We start from the raw sequence: 17,367 nt of genomic DNA on the forward strand, positions 1-17,367 counted from the left end.
TCAGGTTAGATTACCTATTGTGTGTTGTAAACAATACAAAATAAAAATATTTTCATTAAAAAAGATGAAATGCCCACTTTAATATTAAGTCCAAGCCCTGAGGGAAATTTTTTATAGAAATATCCAGAAATGGCTAAGAATTAAAAGGCATACACAGTTTTGGAAGTTGTTCAAGTTAAAAAATGTATGCCTAAAAAAAAAAAAAAAACCCTGCATTTTACATATTTCTAAGAAGTGCTCAGAGAAAAGCTCCCTTCCTCATTAAAATACATTTACTTTTGATTCACTTACTTGCTGGCCATTGTTAGTTCAATAGAGAATAAATAAATAATTTGAGAGAAAATTATAAAGACGAATGAATATATGTAGTCTCTGATTTATAGAGGTTCACAATCTTATTTAAAAGTTTGGAGCACCCAGTAATACAGAGAGGATTTCAGTTATGTGTATTGAAACACCGAACACACTCCCAAGAACGTGTTTCCACATTTAGGATGCCAGTTATAGAAATGTGATCTATGTGGATAGAATATACTTTTATTAAAAATATCCATTTCATGGGGTTAAATACAGAGCATAGAAAAAACAGCTGCTTATATCTGAGACTGGAACAGAAGGCATCCGATCTAATATCTAGTCTTCATTAAGTATCTTCAGAGAACAAAGAGTTGGTAAGTAAAATTACTCTTTGTTTTCAGGTTTTGCCCAAGTTCGGTAATGAGGCCAATTGCATAATGGTTATATTCTTTTATTCCTAATTGTATTCAGAACATCAAAACTGATTTCCCCAGTAATGATTTAATGGGAATGACCCAGAGGTGAAGTTAATTGCCATAAAGCAAGTATACACTGTCAACAGCTTGCAGCTACTCATGATTCAGGCAGAAAGCCAGTGACTTCATCACTTTCTGCTTGTCCCTAGGTTCCACAGTACTGGATGCATTGTAAATACTGCTATTAGATGCTAGAATGGAAATTTCCTGTGTTGGCTGGAACATAAAAATATATAAAAGAAAAAACTCAAACAATAACATTTCCATATGGCTTTAAGATCTAGTTGTATTTTCATAGGCATGGTGTGCCTGTAGCGGAGCAATGGATTTCTTCCCCACCCCGCCCCCATTCTGTTGTTTTTGTTCAATGAAATTTTTAAAAATGGGGCCAAGCTTATCCTATCTGCCAAAACATGTATGATGTGAGCTTCCTTGCCACAATGTGGATGGAAATGTCCCAATTCACAATCACGTGCCTCTCTGCTTTCTTAGAACACTCAGGTGATCCCTGAAATGATACAAGTACCTAGGTCTCTTTTGATATATCAACATTTCCACTTAAAAGATTTTTTTTTTGGGGGGGGGGGCACCTGGGTGCCTCAGTGGTTGAATGTCTGCCTTTGTTGTGATCCCGGGCCCCTGGGATTAAGTACCACATCAGGCTCCCTATGGGGAGCTTGCTTCTCCTCTGCCTACATCTCTGCCTCTGTGTGTCTCTCATGAATAAATAAATAAAATCTTAAAAAAGATTTTCAAGAGTTTTTCAAGAGCTTAATATTTTAGCTCTATGGTAATATAACTAACATTATGGATTTTCTGAAGAAAAGAATAAATGCAGAATAATTAGCCCTGAGTTATTTACCTCATAACTACATATATGTTCAGGAAAAGTTTTCTGGATAATGTCTGTTAGTCATTTTTTTGTGTTGTAGTTGTCAGAAAGCCACCATTTAAATTAGTTTAGGCAATTACATCTATTCTGCAAAAAAAAAAAAAAAAAGTGTCTTACAAATTCAAAGGCTTTAAATTAGATTTTAAACCTAACATTTATATTTAATGAAAGTAACATGTATGTTAATCCTGCTTTAAAGTAGGCATCCTCCTAATGTAGAAGTTGTACTCAAATATTATATAGAATTTGCACAATGTCTATTTAGTATGTGCATCAGGTTCTAAAGAAGCACCTGGAATATAGGAAACCAGGAGGAAGTTAATCAAAACTCTTGTCCCAATTTCTTTACACTTAAGCAACTCCTACCTTGTGAGGCCAGTTGCCTCTGTGAAAGAATAAACATAAGCCATTTCTGCTTTTTTTGCAGTTTATTTGAAAATTGAGGTTGGTAGGTATTGAACCCTTCTTATGATTTGATCTAATGCCAAACAGCCTCTCCCTTCTTGACCTACCAGGGGATAGCCTGGGAAGCCCCTGAGCATTTACCCCAGGCATGGAATGTTACCTGTTCTCTACCAGTTCCCATCAGCTTGCCTGACTGTGTCAGGTGCACAGGACAGGCTTAAAGGACTTCCAGCAGAGATGTTCATTCACGTAGGTAACTGGCCATAAAGTCCTTGGCTTGGGGACTGCAGTTCAGCCCACATTCTTTTTTTTTTTTTTTTTTAAAGATTTTGTTTATTTATTCATGAGAGACACACAGAGAGAGAGAGAGAGAGAGGCAGAGACACAGGCAGAAGGAGAAGCAGGCTCCATGCAGGGAGCCCCATGTGGGACTCAATCCCGGGTCTCCAGGATCAGGCCCTGGGCCAAAGGCGGGGCTAAACCCCTGAGCCACCCAGGCTGCCCCCAACCCACATTCTATTTATCAAGCTTGGAAAACGCCTTTTACCTGTTTGGCCCTCTGTTGTCTGTTTTGAGCTCCCATAGAACAAGTTGAATTGTACCAGACCTGGAATTCTTCAGATAGGAAACAATTGGCTAACATTGTACTGCCTATACCAGGAAATAAAACTGAAGATAAAACTAAATGATTTCAATAACATAATATGCAATAATCACAGATATAATTGTTAGTTAATACACACACACAGGGTGGGGGTGGGGAGAGAGGAGAGAAAGGTAGTCATTTTTTTGTATGCTACAAGTTGTCTTGGGACCATGCTCAGTGTTGTTGAGAGGGAAAGGAAGGAAAGATGCCTATTCTTCTGCCTTCTGCTGGGCCACCCTGCTGTCTCTCCCCATCCCCAATTCAGGTCAAAGCAAAAGATCCTCAAAAATTATTGAAAGTAGCTCTCTCTGCATTCCTTCTTTCCTTTTTTCTTGATGCCAGCCTTCCCCCCTCTGTTAATTAAGTGACAGAGTGACCTCTCTACCACCAGGCCAGGCTGTCATATTTGGCATGATCATCAAGAATGCTATGAGCTTCCTAATTATCACTGCATGACTGTCATCAGACCCTAACTAATGGCCTTGTATAGGGGCCCCGAAGACTTATGATTATTTTCTTAATCCTTTATGACCCATCTGGTTTAAAATTATTGGTTGATTTAATTACTTTATAATGTCACACAATACGTTAAATTAGATTATGAAATCTGATAAAGAAATTTAGACTTTTGTAGAGAAACGGAATTAGCATGTGTTTATTAGGCTCTTTAGGTGCAAGATGAGATAAAGAAAATGTTGACAAGTAAGTGTACTTATAGGGCCCAGATAAAAATAAGTACACCATACAAGTGGTCATTTTTACTTCCAGTATCAGACTTTATCATATCAGAGAAAGTAGAAAAGCCATTTTTCTGAAATCTGGTAAAATATTAGGAGTCCCATGGCTTTTCTTAGAGAACATCATAATAAACAGGGAATGAGGATTTCTAGAATTCCTCATTGCTCTAGGATACCTTCATCAGAGATATTAAGAATAAAAGTCCGGGTCATACTGAAAACAAGTTTGTTTTCACTACATAGCACTGGTATATGGTAAAATGTGTGATAAATGCATGTGATGATAAAATATGCCCACGTGTTTATGTGCTTTCATGAAGTCATACAAGTTTTTTGCAAAGTACAGCTTTCTACCACTTAATACTAAAAGATAGTGTAGTCCTTACCAACAAATCTTTAATTAATGTCTTGTCAACTTAGGCTACCACAATCCCTTGGGAATATAAAACTTGCCATTTAATTTGTTTTAAAAAAAAATATTTAGTTGTGTTTTAGAGAGAGAAAGTGTGCATACATGTGCCAGCTGGGGGAGGAACAGAGGGAGAGGAAGAGAGAAAATCTCCAGCAGACTCTGAGCTGAGCATGGAACCTGACTAGGGGCTTGATCCCAGGACCCTGAGATAATGACCCTGAAATTAAGAGTCGGACATTCAACCAACTGAGCCACCCCGGCACCCTGCCATTTAATTTCTAATGAGGAAAAAATTTACCATTTATCCTCCTTAAGCCTAGAGATGCATTTTTATGTAAATTATAAATAATATCTTCATTGATCTAACTTAAAATTCCTTTCAAAGTCTGAAAATTACAATGAGCCTATGTTCACCCCCTAGGTCCATTACTTAAAGGCCTGTCATCTTTCTGTGTGTTTGTTTGCTCTTTTCAGGAGAAAGGAAGACAATAGTGTCTTGCACCAAAATCATGAACAAAAATATCAGCATTGTGGACAACAAGAAATGCAAATACTTAACCAAGCCTGAGCCGCAGATTCGAAAGTGCAATGAGCAACCATGCCAAACAAGGTAACCATATTCCACCACTTGTTAACACTCTGGCCACTAAATTACAAGCTTTTATTTATTTATTTATTTACTTACTTACTTACTTACTTACTTACTTATTTAGAGAGAGAGAGAGAGAGAGAGAGGCAGAGACACAGGCAGAGGGAGAAGCAGCCTCCGTGCAGGGAGCCCAACGTGGGACTCAATCCCGGGTTTCCAGGATCACGCCCTGGGCCGAAGGCGGCGCTAAACCACTGAGCCACCCGGGCTGCCCAAATTACAAGCTTTTAAAACATGCTCAAAATATTAACAAAATCCCGGTTCTCCTAAAAATAATGCAAAAGAATATATAGCCACATGTAGGGTTTTATTTTTTTATTTTATTTTATTTTATTTTATTTTATTTTATTTTATTTTATTTTAAACATGTAGGGTTTTAAACAAGCTGGAAAAAGTATTAAAGCAGCAAGGCTAGGATGTTTCTCAACTTTAACTGCGTTCTCCACAGTGTGAATGTGGAGATATAGGAGAAGATGGAGGAGATGTAATTAAAATTATTTGGTAATCCATTGATTGGTCCTTCAAAAATCTGCTTATGGGTTGAATTTCACTATTTATTCTTGAGTTTTCTGATATGATGTGTTAGAAATTGCCAAGGATGATATAGACCAAAGCAGGACTGGCCAGGACTCAGCCCCTCACAAGACACCAGGGCCAGTATGATCGTCCTGGTTCCCAGGCTACATCCTCACTTCTCTCCCAGAACTCCCAATCTGACTGCCCAATTCCTGACCTCTGATTGCTGGATTCCTGTGCTGAGGGGTCCTGGTTTGCTGTTTTGGTCACCTGTGACTTCAGTGAGTATGAGGCAACAAAGTAGGAGAGAAGCCCTTGAATAGGAAATGAGAGAGTGATGCTGAGCAGATGAAAGTGGTGTAGAAAGAAGACCATGCCTTAGTAACCCACAGAGATGAAGAACCCAAGTATAATTTTGGAGTGAGCTAGCAGCAAGGCTGTGTAGAGGGGTTCCCATCAGAGGGCTTCTTATAAAAATTAGTGAGCTTGAGTGTGACTGAACCCCATGTCAGAGGTCCTAAAAGCCTTCAGAGATAGAATGGTAAAAAAAAAAAAAAAAAGAGTATGAGGCTGCATTGATTTCTCTGGAATACAGAGACAGGGACATCTGTTCTGTCCTGACACTCAGAGATCTCTTGCGGCTCCATGAATGAGGTGTAGTTTTAGTTGTGATTTCCTAGGGAGCCACGCAGAGAATGGAATCCTGCACAGAGTCACAGTGAGCTCATGTGCCCTTCAACTCAGATATGCAAAGGACTTGTAGCTTCGTAGTGGTCTATAACTAATATAATATTCTTCATGGCCCTCCAAGCACAGTAAGTATGGAGGGAGAAGGTTAAAGAGGAAGGGGGAACAAAGTGGCCAATTAACTCTATTTAAACTTTTCTGTCTTAATCTCTTTGGGAATTCGTGCATCCAGGCTCGTGTTCCATTCTTCTGGTTTCCCTGCTCCCCTGGCCTTCCCCGCCTCTAATGCAACCCTGATCCTGCGTTTCCTCTGTTTTTGGCTTACTGCAAAACTTGCTTATTAAGCCCTTCAGATCTGGCTCACGCTATGTGAATGAGAGCTTAAAAGAATTTGGAAAATCCTTCCTTCCTTTACAATGCTGAAATTTCAAGGCTTGCTTTGCTGTAGATTGGGTGTATACAAGGTGACAAAAGCTAATTATCAACTTTTCCTTTCCTCTGCATTCCTGCTCCAATATTCTTGTTCTTTCCCAATCCCCAGGGAAAATTATGCTTCTAAGGAATAGGACAGAAGAATGATCTGTAAAAGAATGTACAAAAGATAAAAACACATTAATATGCATTCAGTAATGTTGTGCCCACTCCACCTACCTCACTCTCTGCTTTTCAGGGTAATTTTATAAGTAGATGAACTAATTAGGCTTTTTTATGATGCAATGTAGTAATCAACAGGAAAAGTGACCTAGGGTATTATTGTTAACCTGCGGTCAGCTCTTTAACTTCTTTCCATTCAGTGCTGGACAGATATAAGAGCAGAGTTTTTGGCCTTTGCTCTGTCAGCTAAAGAACCTGGATCATTTTTGTTATTACCATTCCTAAGAATTATCTTTTTCTTTATCACTTTTAATAGATATTAAAATGCTAACTTATCTTGTGTTAAATTATTTGCTAAAATATTTCAAAACACCATTTGTCTCATGTGCTATATAATTTTTCCATCTGGAGAAAAGAACATTGGCTTCTTCTGATCTATCAGGAATCTTGAATGAGTTGAATTTGAGGACTAGAGCATACTTGTCACTTCCTAACTTGGTCTGTGAAGGATCAGAATGTGGAGTACACACCATTTATTGTTCATTCATTGACCTCAGCTATCTCAGAGGAAAATGCCTTGCTAATGGCTTAGTAAAATGAATACTTTAGAAGGTCACTACATCCCTGAGTGAGAAATTTTTGCAGCTGGACACTGGATGTCTTTTTTGTTAGAGAGTATTATCTTCCTTCCCTTGGGAAAGGAGTCAATATGTTGCAAACCACCAAGAAGCAGTGGCAGTCAGGTCAACCAAAATATCGAAAAGAAATGGACATGAGCGGTTATTGGGGGTCATGATAGGAAAACTTTCTATGACTTACTGGCATGGCATAGCATAACCTTTAGTTTTTCTTGCCTCTTCTTTTTTCCCACCCTAGTAAGAAACATTCCAATTTACGTTTACATTTATTAAAAAAGTCACTAAATAGACTAATGGAACCCTATGTGCCAAATATAAACTATATCGGTGCACTAGTAAATAGCTTTGGAAGAAGAAATCTTAAAGATAAGGAAATGGGATAATTCCAAATTAGATTGATTCTAAAATACAAAGTGTCTTATTAGAATACGTTTTACATTCTAAATCTTTTTTCTGAGAGGCTTTCATAAGGAATGGAAAAAGTAACTTTTGGGGCACCTGGATGGTTCAGTGCATTAAGCATCCCACTCTTAGTTTCATTCAAGTCATGATCTCAGGATCGCAAGACGGATCCCTGCATCGGGCTCCATGCTCAGCTCCACCTCTGCTTGGGACTCTCTCCCTCTCCACCCTACCCCACCACCTCCTCCCCTCAGCTCTCTCTCAAATAAATAAATGAAATTTTTTTAGATTTTATTTGTTATTCTAATAAAAAATATTAGAGACACAGAGAGGCAGAGACATAGGCAAAGGGAGACGCAGGCTCCCTATGGGGAGCCTGATGCTGGATTCCATCCCAGGACCCCAGGACAGGATCACAACCTGAGGTGAAGGCAGATGCTCAACTACTAAGCCACCCAGGTGTCCCATAAATAAAATATTTTTTAAAAAAAGAAAAAGTAACTTTTATCATTATACTAAGGGTCTCTAAAATGTATTTTATTTAAAAAATAAGAGATTCCATGAAATTGCACATACTTTTCCTTTCAGTAGTGTGTTCTAGGCTCCATAATTGGAGGGAAAATTATATACATGGGTTTACATTGTACTTATAATGTGGTACGCATGGTACACATTTTATGTAGAAAGATGAATCAGAAACTAAATAAATTTGGAAGATAATACTTTAGGAAAAATCCACTAGGGGACTCCCAAGCAAAATGATATATCTGCATCATACTTGATAGACCAGCAGACAAGAACTCTGTTAGAGGCAATACTAGGATGCAAATATTATTATAATTTTTTTTCCTTTTCAGAAATAGAAGCATAGAATCATTTAGAATTAAACCATTGTACAGATGAGAAAACTAGATTGCATGAGTTGTGACTTTTCAAACTTTGGATCATTGCCAGAAGAATTTGGGCTTAAGTAAATGTAGAAGAATTTATGCTCTTTCTGTAAAACATAGATACAATTTCCAATATGAGAAATGTTTAATGACAAGCTGTTGTGTACATCCTGTTATAGAGGCAAAGAAGAATAAGACATGATCTCTTCCTTTAAAGAGTTTAGATACTAATCAGGAAAAGAAGGGTGGATTTTGTAGAGAGGATGAGAACCCCCCCACACACTTTCCGAGGTTATTTCTAATAAATGCTGTGTGAGTGCCACAAGCCGGATGCCAGAGGGCAAAGGGACCACAATTATTATAGGTTGGATGGAGAAGCCCTGTTAGGAGGAAAGGACTTGGAGCTGGCTGTCAAGGTTCCAGGCACTGGGTGCTCCATAAACAGGTACCATGTGGTAAAATAGTGTTTGAGGAGCAAGTTGAGCATATGGTTTCTTTTCCAAACAAATGAGAGATGAAGCTAGAGAAATAAGTATAAATTACGTATAAATATACTGTAATATATAAAGTATATGCTATATACTGAGTCCCTATAATGATAAACACTTTTACACATGACAAAATAGAAACTTAACTAAAGCTATTAGTATTGTTTCAAGAATGTGCACAGCTAGCAAGGAACCCAAAGTTAAGCTCAGGGCTTTGGACTGCCCTGCGCTGTGCCGAAATAGGATTGTGCAGGTAGTTTGGGGTGGATTTAGTTCCCCCTGTGTGGTTGACCTAATAGTGGGAAATGCAGAGGGGCTTTTACTGACACGATTCATACAAATTTCATGAATCACTTTTCTGGTATAGGCCTCGATTCTTCCTGAAATAAATTTGGGGAGGTGTTTAAATTAGTGGTCCTTAGGGTATATCCCAACTCAACAGAAATGGAAGTGCCATAGAGATGTATCACTGCCCTGATGATTGGGAAAAGGATGTCCATCTAGGTATTAAAATGCATATGTATTGGCAGAATCACTTAATCAGTGAATTCCAAGAAGAATATTTGGAGTTTTTGGGGATCTCTGAAATGAGGTCATTTTATGTTTATGCTCCTGAGCCTGTACCCCAGTGTCTGTGATTATGTGTCAACTACATAGAGGCTAGGCTAGCCTAAAGATGCACACGTAGCTGTATCAGAGGATATGGCCCAGACACGAAAACTCGTTGCAGGTCATAAGCATAATGTACTAACTATGGCTTCCTCTGGGTAAGAGGGTATTCTCATGACAGAGTTCTGTGCCGTTGTTCATATCTGCATTTGTCATGTGGTGAAGTGATCTAGAGTCTCATTTCAATTTCTGACTCTCCAACCCTGTGACCCTTGGTAAGTTGTTAAATCTCTCCTTGCCTTGGTTTCCCTCTCTGTAAAAGTCCAAAATAGTTGTAGTACCTTAACACATGGAGTCATTGTGAAGACTTAAAACACAAAGAGCAGGAATAACTCAGTATGTTAGCAATTGTATACTTATTAGGTATCTCAGTGCAGCCAGTATGATAAGCAGCAACAGGCAAAGCATATCATATGGCATGGATGGAATCAAATTCTTGGAAGTTCTAGTAGGAACAAGGCCTTGAGATTAGAAATACAGAGAATTCGACATGATAGAAAACACAGGTGTTTTAGACAAAACTATAAAGTAGTAAAAAAAGAAAAAAACAAAAAATAAAAGTCATTGTGCAACAATTCTAACTCCAGACAGGTCAAAATACACCATGGGTGGATATCTTTTAACTTGTTTCAGTGGTTCTTTCTTTCCTTTTAGATGGATGATGACAGAATGGACGCCCTGTTCACGAACTTGTGGAAAAGGAATGCAGAGCAGACAAGTGGCCTGTACCCAACAACTGAGCAACGGAACTCTGATCAGAGCTCGGGAGAGGGACTGCACCGGGCCTAAGCCTGCGTCTGCCCAGCGCTGCGAGGGCCAGGACTGCATGACTGTGTGGGAGGCAGGAGTGTGGTCTGAGGTACGGTGTGCGCCCCTGTCCCTTCCTGTTCCCGTACTCTCCTCCAGCTTAGCTCATGTGAGGTCATATGCTGTCGCAGTCAACATCTCTGTGCACAGCAATTTCAATACCATCTATTAATTTTTCTGATGATAAGAGGAATATACTCATTGTATATAATTTTGCAAATATGACTTCAGCCATTGTCACATAATCAAGAACACATTATATGTACATTTTATTAGAATGCCGGCTTATTCAGGTATATACCATGTATAGAATCTTTAGTGGGCAGAAACGTTGATACACATTTGATTCATTGTTTATCCCTGAACATTTAAGAGAAAGAAGAAAGACCATGAACATTTAACAATCATATCCTGTAGGCAGGGTCTCTGTTTTCATTTCATATTTAATATATTGCTTATATTTAATCACCAAGAAGGCTAATAGTTTCACCATTTCATAATAGAGCTCAGAGAAGTTAAATAGTTGACCCTAGAATCTTATCTAAGTGTGGTATCTGGGATTTGAACACAGTGCTGTCACACTCACTGCACCGCACACCCATTAGCATGTGGTGTGCAGCATACAGGTGTGTTCCATGCCCAACCATATGCTTTATTTTTCTGTTACCATGATATGTATCTGTGCATAATAATAAACACCAGTCATTACTTAAATCTTCTAGCTTCTCTGAAGCATTTTAGGGAAGTGGCTGCATGCGCACATACACAAACACACTCACATACCCACACACAGGTGCAGAGTCATGCGCATGCACACATCCAGACCAAAATCATTCATATGCTTAATCTCAGAATGCTAGATTGTGTATAAAACTGACAGATAGGGGATCCCTGGGTGGCTCAGCGGTTTAGCGCCTGCCTTTGGCCCAGGGCGCGATCCTGGAGTCCCAGGATCGAGTCCCACGTCGAGCTCCCCGCATGGAGCCTGCTTCTCCCTCTGCCTGTGTCTCTGCCTCTTTCTCCCTCTGTGTCTATCATGAATAAATAAATAAAAAATCTTAAAAAAAAAAAACCTGACAAATGGAAAATGCTAGGTTACAATGAGTAGCCAATCTTTTGAAAATGAGGATATAGTAGCTTAGATAATAAGGTTTGGGAATATTCTTCAATTAACCCAATCTCCCCCCTCCACAAAGTACATTAGCAAATAGCACAACTTTCTGTTGGCTTCCTTTTCTGAGCTATACCTTGCTGTTTAACAGATTCTTCTTCATTGGCAATGTATACTTCTGAGAGTGAATATAGTATCTGATTTTACATCAGAATCAGTGTGATCTGAAGAGAAGATTCACATGAGCAAAGGAAAATAGCCCACCTCCAGCCAAACCATAACATTTTTGCAAACTCTTTAGGAAGAAATAGATCAGAAATTCTATACAGATTTTTGGCACCAGCTGAGAGCAAATAATATGTCTCGGTGCAGTCTACCAATTAAAGAATATCTCTCACTTTGATTTAATTTAAAAATTGATCTTATGGATCAGGGTGAGTTACAATTGCAAAAAAAATAAAAATATAAATATTAAAATGCCAAGTCACACATGTAGTCCACTTTAAAGCTCAACATATTCAAACATAAGCCATAAATTATGAGATAATCATTCATTTGTGCAAACTTTATATTTAAAATATCATTAGTTCCATGCTTAGGTTTTTAAGAACACAACTGTTGGAGTCCTCCTGGTTATTCATATACTACATCATTGTTAAATGTACACCTGCAACTCTTGCTTTGGACAGACAATTATTCATTGAATTTTTCGACTTTTGCCATATCTTTCATCTCTTCCTTTCTCTCTCCTCTCCCTCTTCCTGCCCAATGCCATTTTGATCTCTGTGTCCAGATAGTCAGTGATGTGTACCTTTGTAAAACTGAGAAGCTTTACACATAATCCATAACAAGGAGCACAAATGAAAATGATGTACTAATTTGCATCTAGAAAAGACTGGTGAAATATACATATGTGCTTTATGTGTTATGTCACCATCTTAAATCATTTAGATTGATGATTTCCAGGGGTATATAATTATGCAATGAAATATTTTATTTTTGCTAAGATTTTCTCCTGTGTTCCCTTTAAGAAAAGTCTATGAGAATTGATTCTCTTAAAAAATTTCATTTTTCACAAGTATTTCTTAGGGCTAAAATAGACTAAATCTTAGCCAAAGTAAATTTTTCAATTTTCTTATGTAACTATGTATAACTATGTGATGCCAATCAAGTTTAATATTTTACATTTTGATCATTGTATATTATTTGTCTTTCATCACCAATCCTATTATAATGGTCCTGTGTTCCTGAAACTCATTTAGCTCCAAACTGGGCCCCAAGCTTTATCTGGCTCCTGGTACTGGGGTGAAGCCAGGTGTGTTTCTTCTCTTTCTTCTTTCACCTGATCTTTATGTGAGTGATAGGCTTAGGAGAGTTGATTAGAAATATTACTTAACATAATTTAACCATTGGTCTCTATCTCCTAATCACAACCTCATCCAGACTCTCTGATGTTATCTTCCAGTGTTCGGTCAAGTGTGGCAAAGGCGTCCGTCATCGGACGGTGAGGTGTACTAACCCTCGAAAGAAATGTGTCCTCTCCACCAGACCCCGGGAGGCTGAAGACTGTGAGGATTACTCGAAATGCTATGTGTGGCGGATGGGCGACTGGTCTAAGGTGAGACTCATTTTGTCCATTCTCAGTATTAGGTTTCAATGATGCCAGCATTGCCTGGAGTGTTGTAACCACACAGTATGACATTTAGGACAGATAGAGGACAGAGGTATGGATTAGGACAGATGAAGTGTTATTTTCCCAGGTTCACACCCAGTCTGTCCGATTATGATCATGAGCTCTGTAAAACTATTTTAAATATCAAATAAGAAAAAATGTATAAAGCACTGAAGACTGACACAAAGGAAGCTCTCAAAAAAATTATCTATTTTTATTTTTTTGTGAGTCTTTATTGATACATTCTTTGTCAGAATATTTTTGCATAAAACATCTAATAAAGTACTATCTGTTAAGTGCGTTGAAAATATAACTAAGGGAGATAGTGACAGGATCAAACAGAGGCACGCTTCATCTTAATATGTAAAAGGCATTATTTTTCCCCATCAACTTTTTGGGTTGTGTATAGAAGAAATGGAAAGCAACAGCATTCCTGAAGTTCTTTGATCAAATTAGGCAGACACAAATCATATGGCAAGCGAACAGTAAGCTTCAATTTGTGATAATAGTATTTTAACTTATGAATAAAAGAGAGTCTTATATATAAGTGAGCCATAGAAAACAGCTCATCTATTCACTCTATGTAGAGAATTTAAAAATCCCATGTGTTAAGATAAAATTCTGATCATATGTGGGTGAAAACAGGTCTCAAATACTAGTCATCAGAATTGTAACCGTTAATCAAATAATCCCCTGTGCCTTGCAACACTCAGCTGTGATATCATGTACTTATTATCATGGAATCATAAAATTCGAAGGCTTAGAAGAGACCTAATAAATGCTCTCTTCTCTCCCTTTATTTTATATGTGAAAAAAAAAGGGGGGGAGCTTAGTGCTTGGTCATGGTAGGGAGTGTGGTGGCTTTTTGTGGAGAATTCTAAAGGACTTCCTGGAAGAAGTCTTCTCAAAGTATAACACTGTGATTAGCCAGTTTGCATAATGTTGGCCCAGAAGAAATTCCTGACATTGAAAATCTATTTTCTTGTGATTACTGATGCCTTACCTCTCTAAAAATGTTTGCATATTAGCATCTCATGTTCTCTATACTTTTCTTTCAAAGACCTACAGCACTTCATGTTTACATTGGGACTCTTTAAAAGATGCATTTGGGGATCCCTGGGTGGCGCAGCGGTTTGGCGCCTGCCTTTGGCCCAGGGCACGATCCTGGAGACCCGGGATCGAATCCCACGTCGGGCTCCCGGTGCATGGAGCCTGCTTCTCGCTCTCCCTCTGCCTGTGTCTCTGCCTCTCTCTCTCTGTGTGACTGTCATAAATAAATTTTAAAAAAAAAATAAAAAAATAAAAGATGCATTTGTAAACAATGTAAGTAAATCCCTCCCTACAGAATTAGGAAATATTCAGCTTAATCCATGCAGCTTTGAACCATAGAAGGAAACTTCACATTTTAGAGGAAACAACCTGTGGAGGAAAGAGAATTCCAAATTAACCACAAATAATTTTATTTTCAGGGTTAATGTTTTCCTAATTCTAAGAGAGGGAAATACAATGAGATGATGGGGCAAGACTGTGGCTTGGGGGCAGCCTGGGTGGCTCAGCGGTTTGGTGCTGTCTTCAGCCCAGGGTGTGATCCTGGAGACCCGGGATGGATTCCCACATCGGGCTCCCTTCATGGAGCCTGCTTCTCCCTCTGCCTGCCTCTCTCTCTCTCTCTCTCTCTGTCTCTCATGAATAAACAAATAAAATCTTAAAAAAAAAAAAAAAAAAAAGACTGTGGCTTGGAAGTCAAGACAAGGAGGGGGATAGTTTGGATTCCTTCATTATACAGATGGACCAATTGGTCAAGCTATTGAATACCTTTGTATATTTGTTTCCCTATGAGTGAAATAAGGAAAACAGATAACAACACTGTTTTCAAGCTATGTGTCTATTAACCCTTTCTTCAGTACTAAAGGTATGAAATAGGATGAGGAAATGAAAGTTCTTGTTGGGAGGGTGTGAGGAAGATCCCCTTTTGCTCTCTTTTAATTGTTAGCCATCCCACATTTGTTTATTTTGGCTAGTGAAATTTGAGGTGTTTTCCTTAAGTGTAACAATTCTTTTCTAAGAAAAAAGTTTAAAAACTACTAGAATAGATGAGCTCTGTTTTTCCAGCTTTGTTAATTAATAGAAATATTTTCTTAGGGATGCCTGCATGGCTCAGTTGGTTGGGTGGCTAACTCTTGGTTTTGGCTCAAGTCAGGATCTCAGGGTGGTGAGGCTGAGCCCTGTACTGGACATCACACTTAGTATGAAGTCAGCTTGAGATTGTCTCTCCCATTCTGCCCATTGTCCCTCCCTCTACTCATGCTGGCACACATGCAGGTGTGCTCCTTCTCTCTCAGGTAAATGGATAAATAAAATCTTTTTGAAAAAAAGAAGTATTTTAAGTGATAAGTGTTAACCTCCAGTTAACTATAAAAAACAAAAACTGTAATCACAAAAAAACCCATAAGATTCAAGAGTTGTTATAATTTATGACACAGAACTGTAAGCTCCTTCATTGCGGCATGTGGAAATAAGGCCAGCAAGTCATATTTGAATGACACATATTATTGCTATTGATTAATAAATGTGCCTATAATGTGGCCTCTGGTTAAATCTTAAGCAAAATCAAAATTAATTGGTGAGATCATAAAAAAAAACATGACTTTTGATTTTCTATGCTAAGCCTAAAAATATATTTTTTCCAATTTATCAGAGTTTTATGTGTATCCTTTTTTAGATATACTTATATTGAATTACTTTCAGTTGGTTTTGTTGTGTTATTATATTGCTGCCCGACCAGAACATAGATCGCCTTTGTAAGGAAAGGAGTAGTTATGTCGCATAACATATCATTTTTGTTCTATGACTTTTTACCTCTGTCTGTTGGCCTGTTTGTTTCTGTTTGCTTATTTAGAAGGTTCAATATGTTGCATTTTTTCTTTATATGGATATAAGTCTACTCTTTTCCTTAAACCTGTTTCCTTGTTCTTATTTATGACTGAGATCTCAGCATAACAGATTTAAACAACATACACAAATTAAAGCCAGTGGCTCCATGTGAACTTTGACTTTACTCCTTCATTTTTACTCCTAAGATACCACTTTCATGTTAAAATAAAGATCATCCCAAAATAATTACAGAGAAAAGGAATAATGCTGTGATTATTAAGTTTCAGTGATTAAAGTATTCAAAGAGGAAGCACATAGATTTCTTAATCTTATCAGCTGTGTCCCTGGAACAAGAATAGCAGCAATATGCACACAATTGTGGGTGGATTTCTGTGCTCCTCGGAGGTCAATTAATCTGTCAGTTTCACTCAAATTCTACTAATAGTTTTTAAACTATTGATAAATCTAGTAGACTTAAAATTAAGCCTTGGATTGGCTTTAATCAGGAATATTCAGTGAGCTATCCACAAAAATCTAGCTATGAAACCGTGTTCCTCCCTCTATAATACAGGCAAATCACTAGAGAATCAGTTAAAAGAAAAATGTATCCTCAGCCTCGTCCACTATCTAAAAATCCTTAACCAGCATTGAGCCAAGGATATCTTGGCTAAATGGAGGCTTCCTAAGAAAAACTTTTGAACAGCCTCAAACTATTCACTGTATTTGTATCACCTATGTGATTTCTATTATTTATGGTTTGGTGGCTTTGTGTAAATAGTGGGGAAATTGCTCTCAGCTTAAGAGAGAAAATTGTAAATCCAGGAATATTCAAAAGAGAAAAATCTGTCATAAAAATGTTCAGAAAGAGAGACAGAACATGAGAGAAGTCCTAATTCTGGGAAACGAACAAGGGGTGGTGGAAAGGGAGGTAGGCAGGGGGGTGGGGGTGACTGGGTGATGGGCACTGAGGGGGGCACCTGATGGGATAAGCACTGGGTGTTATGCTAATGTTGGCAAATTAAACTCCAATAAAAAAAATTAAAATAAATAAATAAATAAATAAATAAATAAATAAATGTTACCTCTGATTTCAAAGTAGATGTAATACAGCCTTTGTTGAACAATGCTTGCATTTATTTCATTGAGACTAGAAATTTGGCAAAAATAGAATACAAATAAAGTGGGGAAAAAAAAAACAAAGTGGGGGCTTTGTGCTGGCTTGCATTAACCATTGACACAATTATATGTCACATTCTGACTATATCTCTGATATAGATATGGCCTTAGGGTCCTTCTCGGAAGAAGAGAACCCAACCCATATGTTTCTGGGTAGTAGAAATCCATATTCACTTATTTAAGCTGTCCTTAGAATACTGATTTGAAAAATATCATAGTCCCTTATGTTTAATGAAATGCCTTATTTTCTGCCAGAATTTGACCTTTCTGGCTTTATTTGAATGTCTGTAGCTTATTGTTTTCATTATTGCAGGCCTATACAGGAGCAA

The 17,367-nt window shown here is 37.9% G+C and overlaps 1 protein-coding gene across 1 annotated transcript in view; it reads left to right on the forward strand.

Annotated features, from left to right (window-relative positions):
- The window catches only part of ADAMTS19 (ADAM metallopeptidase with thrombospondin type 1 motif 19), a 228,940-nt gene that overhangs the window by 194,412 nt on the left and 17,161 nt on the right, over positions 1 to 17,367 (forward strand). Inside the window, exons 19-21 of the mRNA XM_038551654.1 lie at positions 4,340 to 4,475; positions 10,053 to 10,257; positions 12,782 to 12,934. Coding sequence (XP_038407582.1) covers positions 4,340 to 4,475; positions 10,053 to 10,257; positions 12,782 to 12,934 — 494 coding nt within the window. The remainder of the gene's footprint in view (positions 1 to 4,339; positions 4,476 to 10,052; positions 10,258 to 12,781; positions 12,935 to 17,367) is intronic.

This window comes from Canis lupus, chromosome 11, assembly GCF_011100685.1.
Source record: "Canis lupus familiaris isolate Mischka breed German Shepherd chromosome 11, alternate assembly UU_Cfam_GSD_1.0, whole genome shotgun sequence".
Classification (NCBI taxonomy): domain Eukaryota; kingdom Metazoa; phylum Chordata; class Mammalia; order Carnivora; family Canidae; genus Canis; species Canis lupus.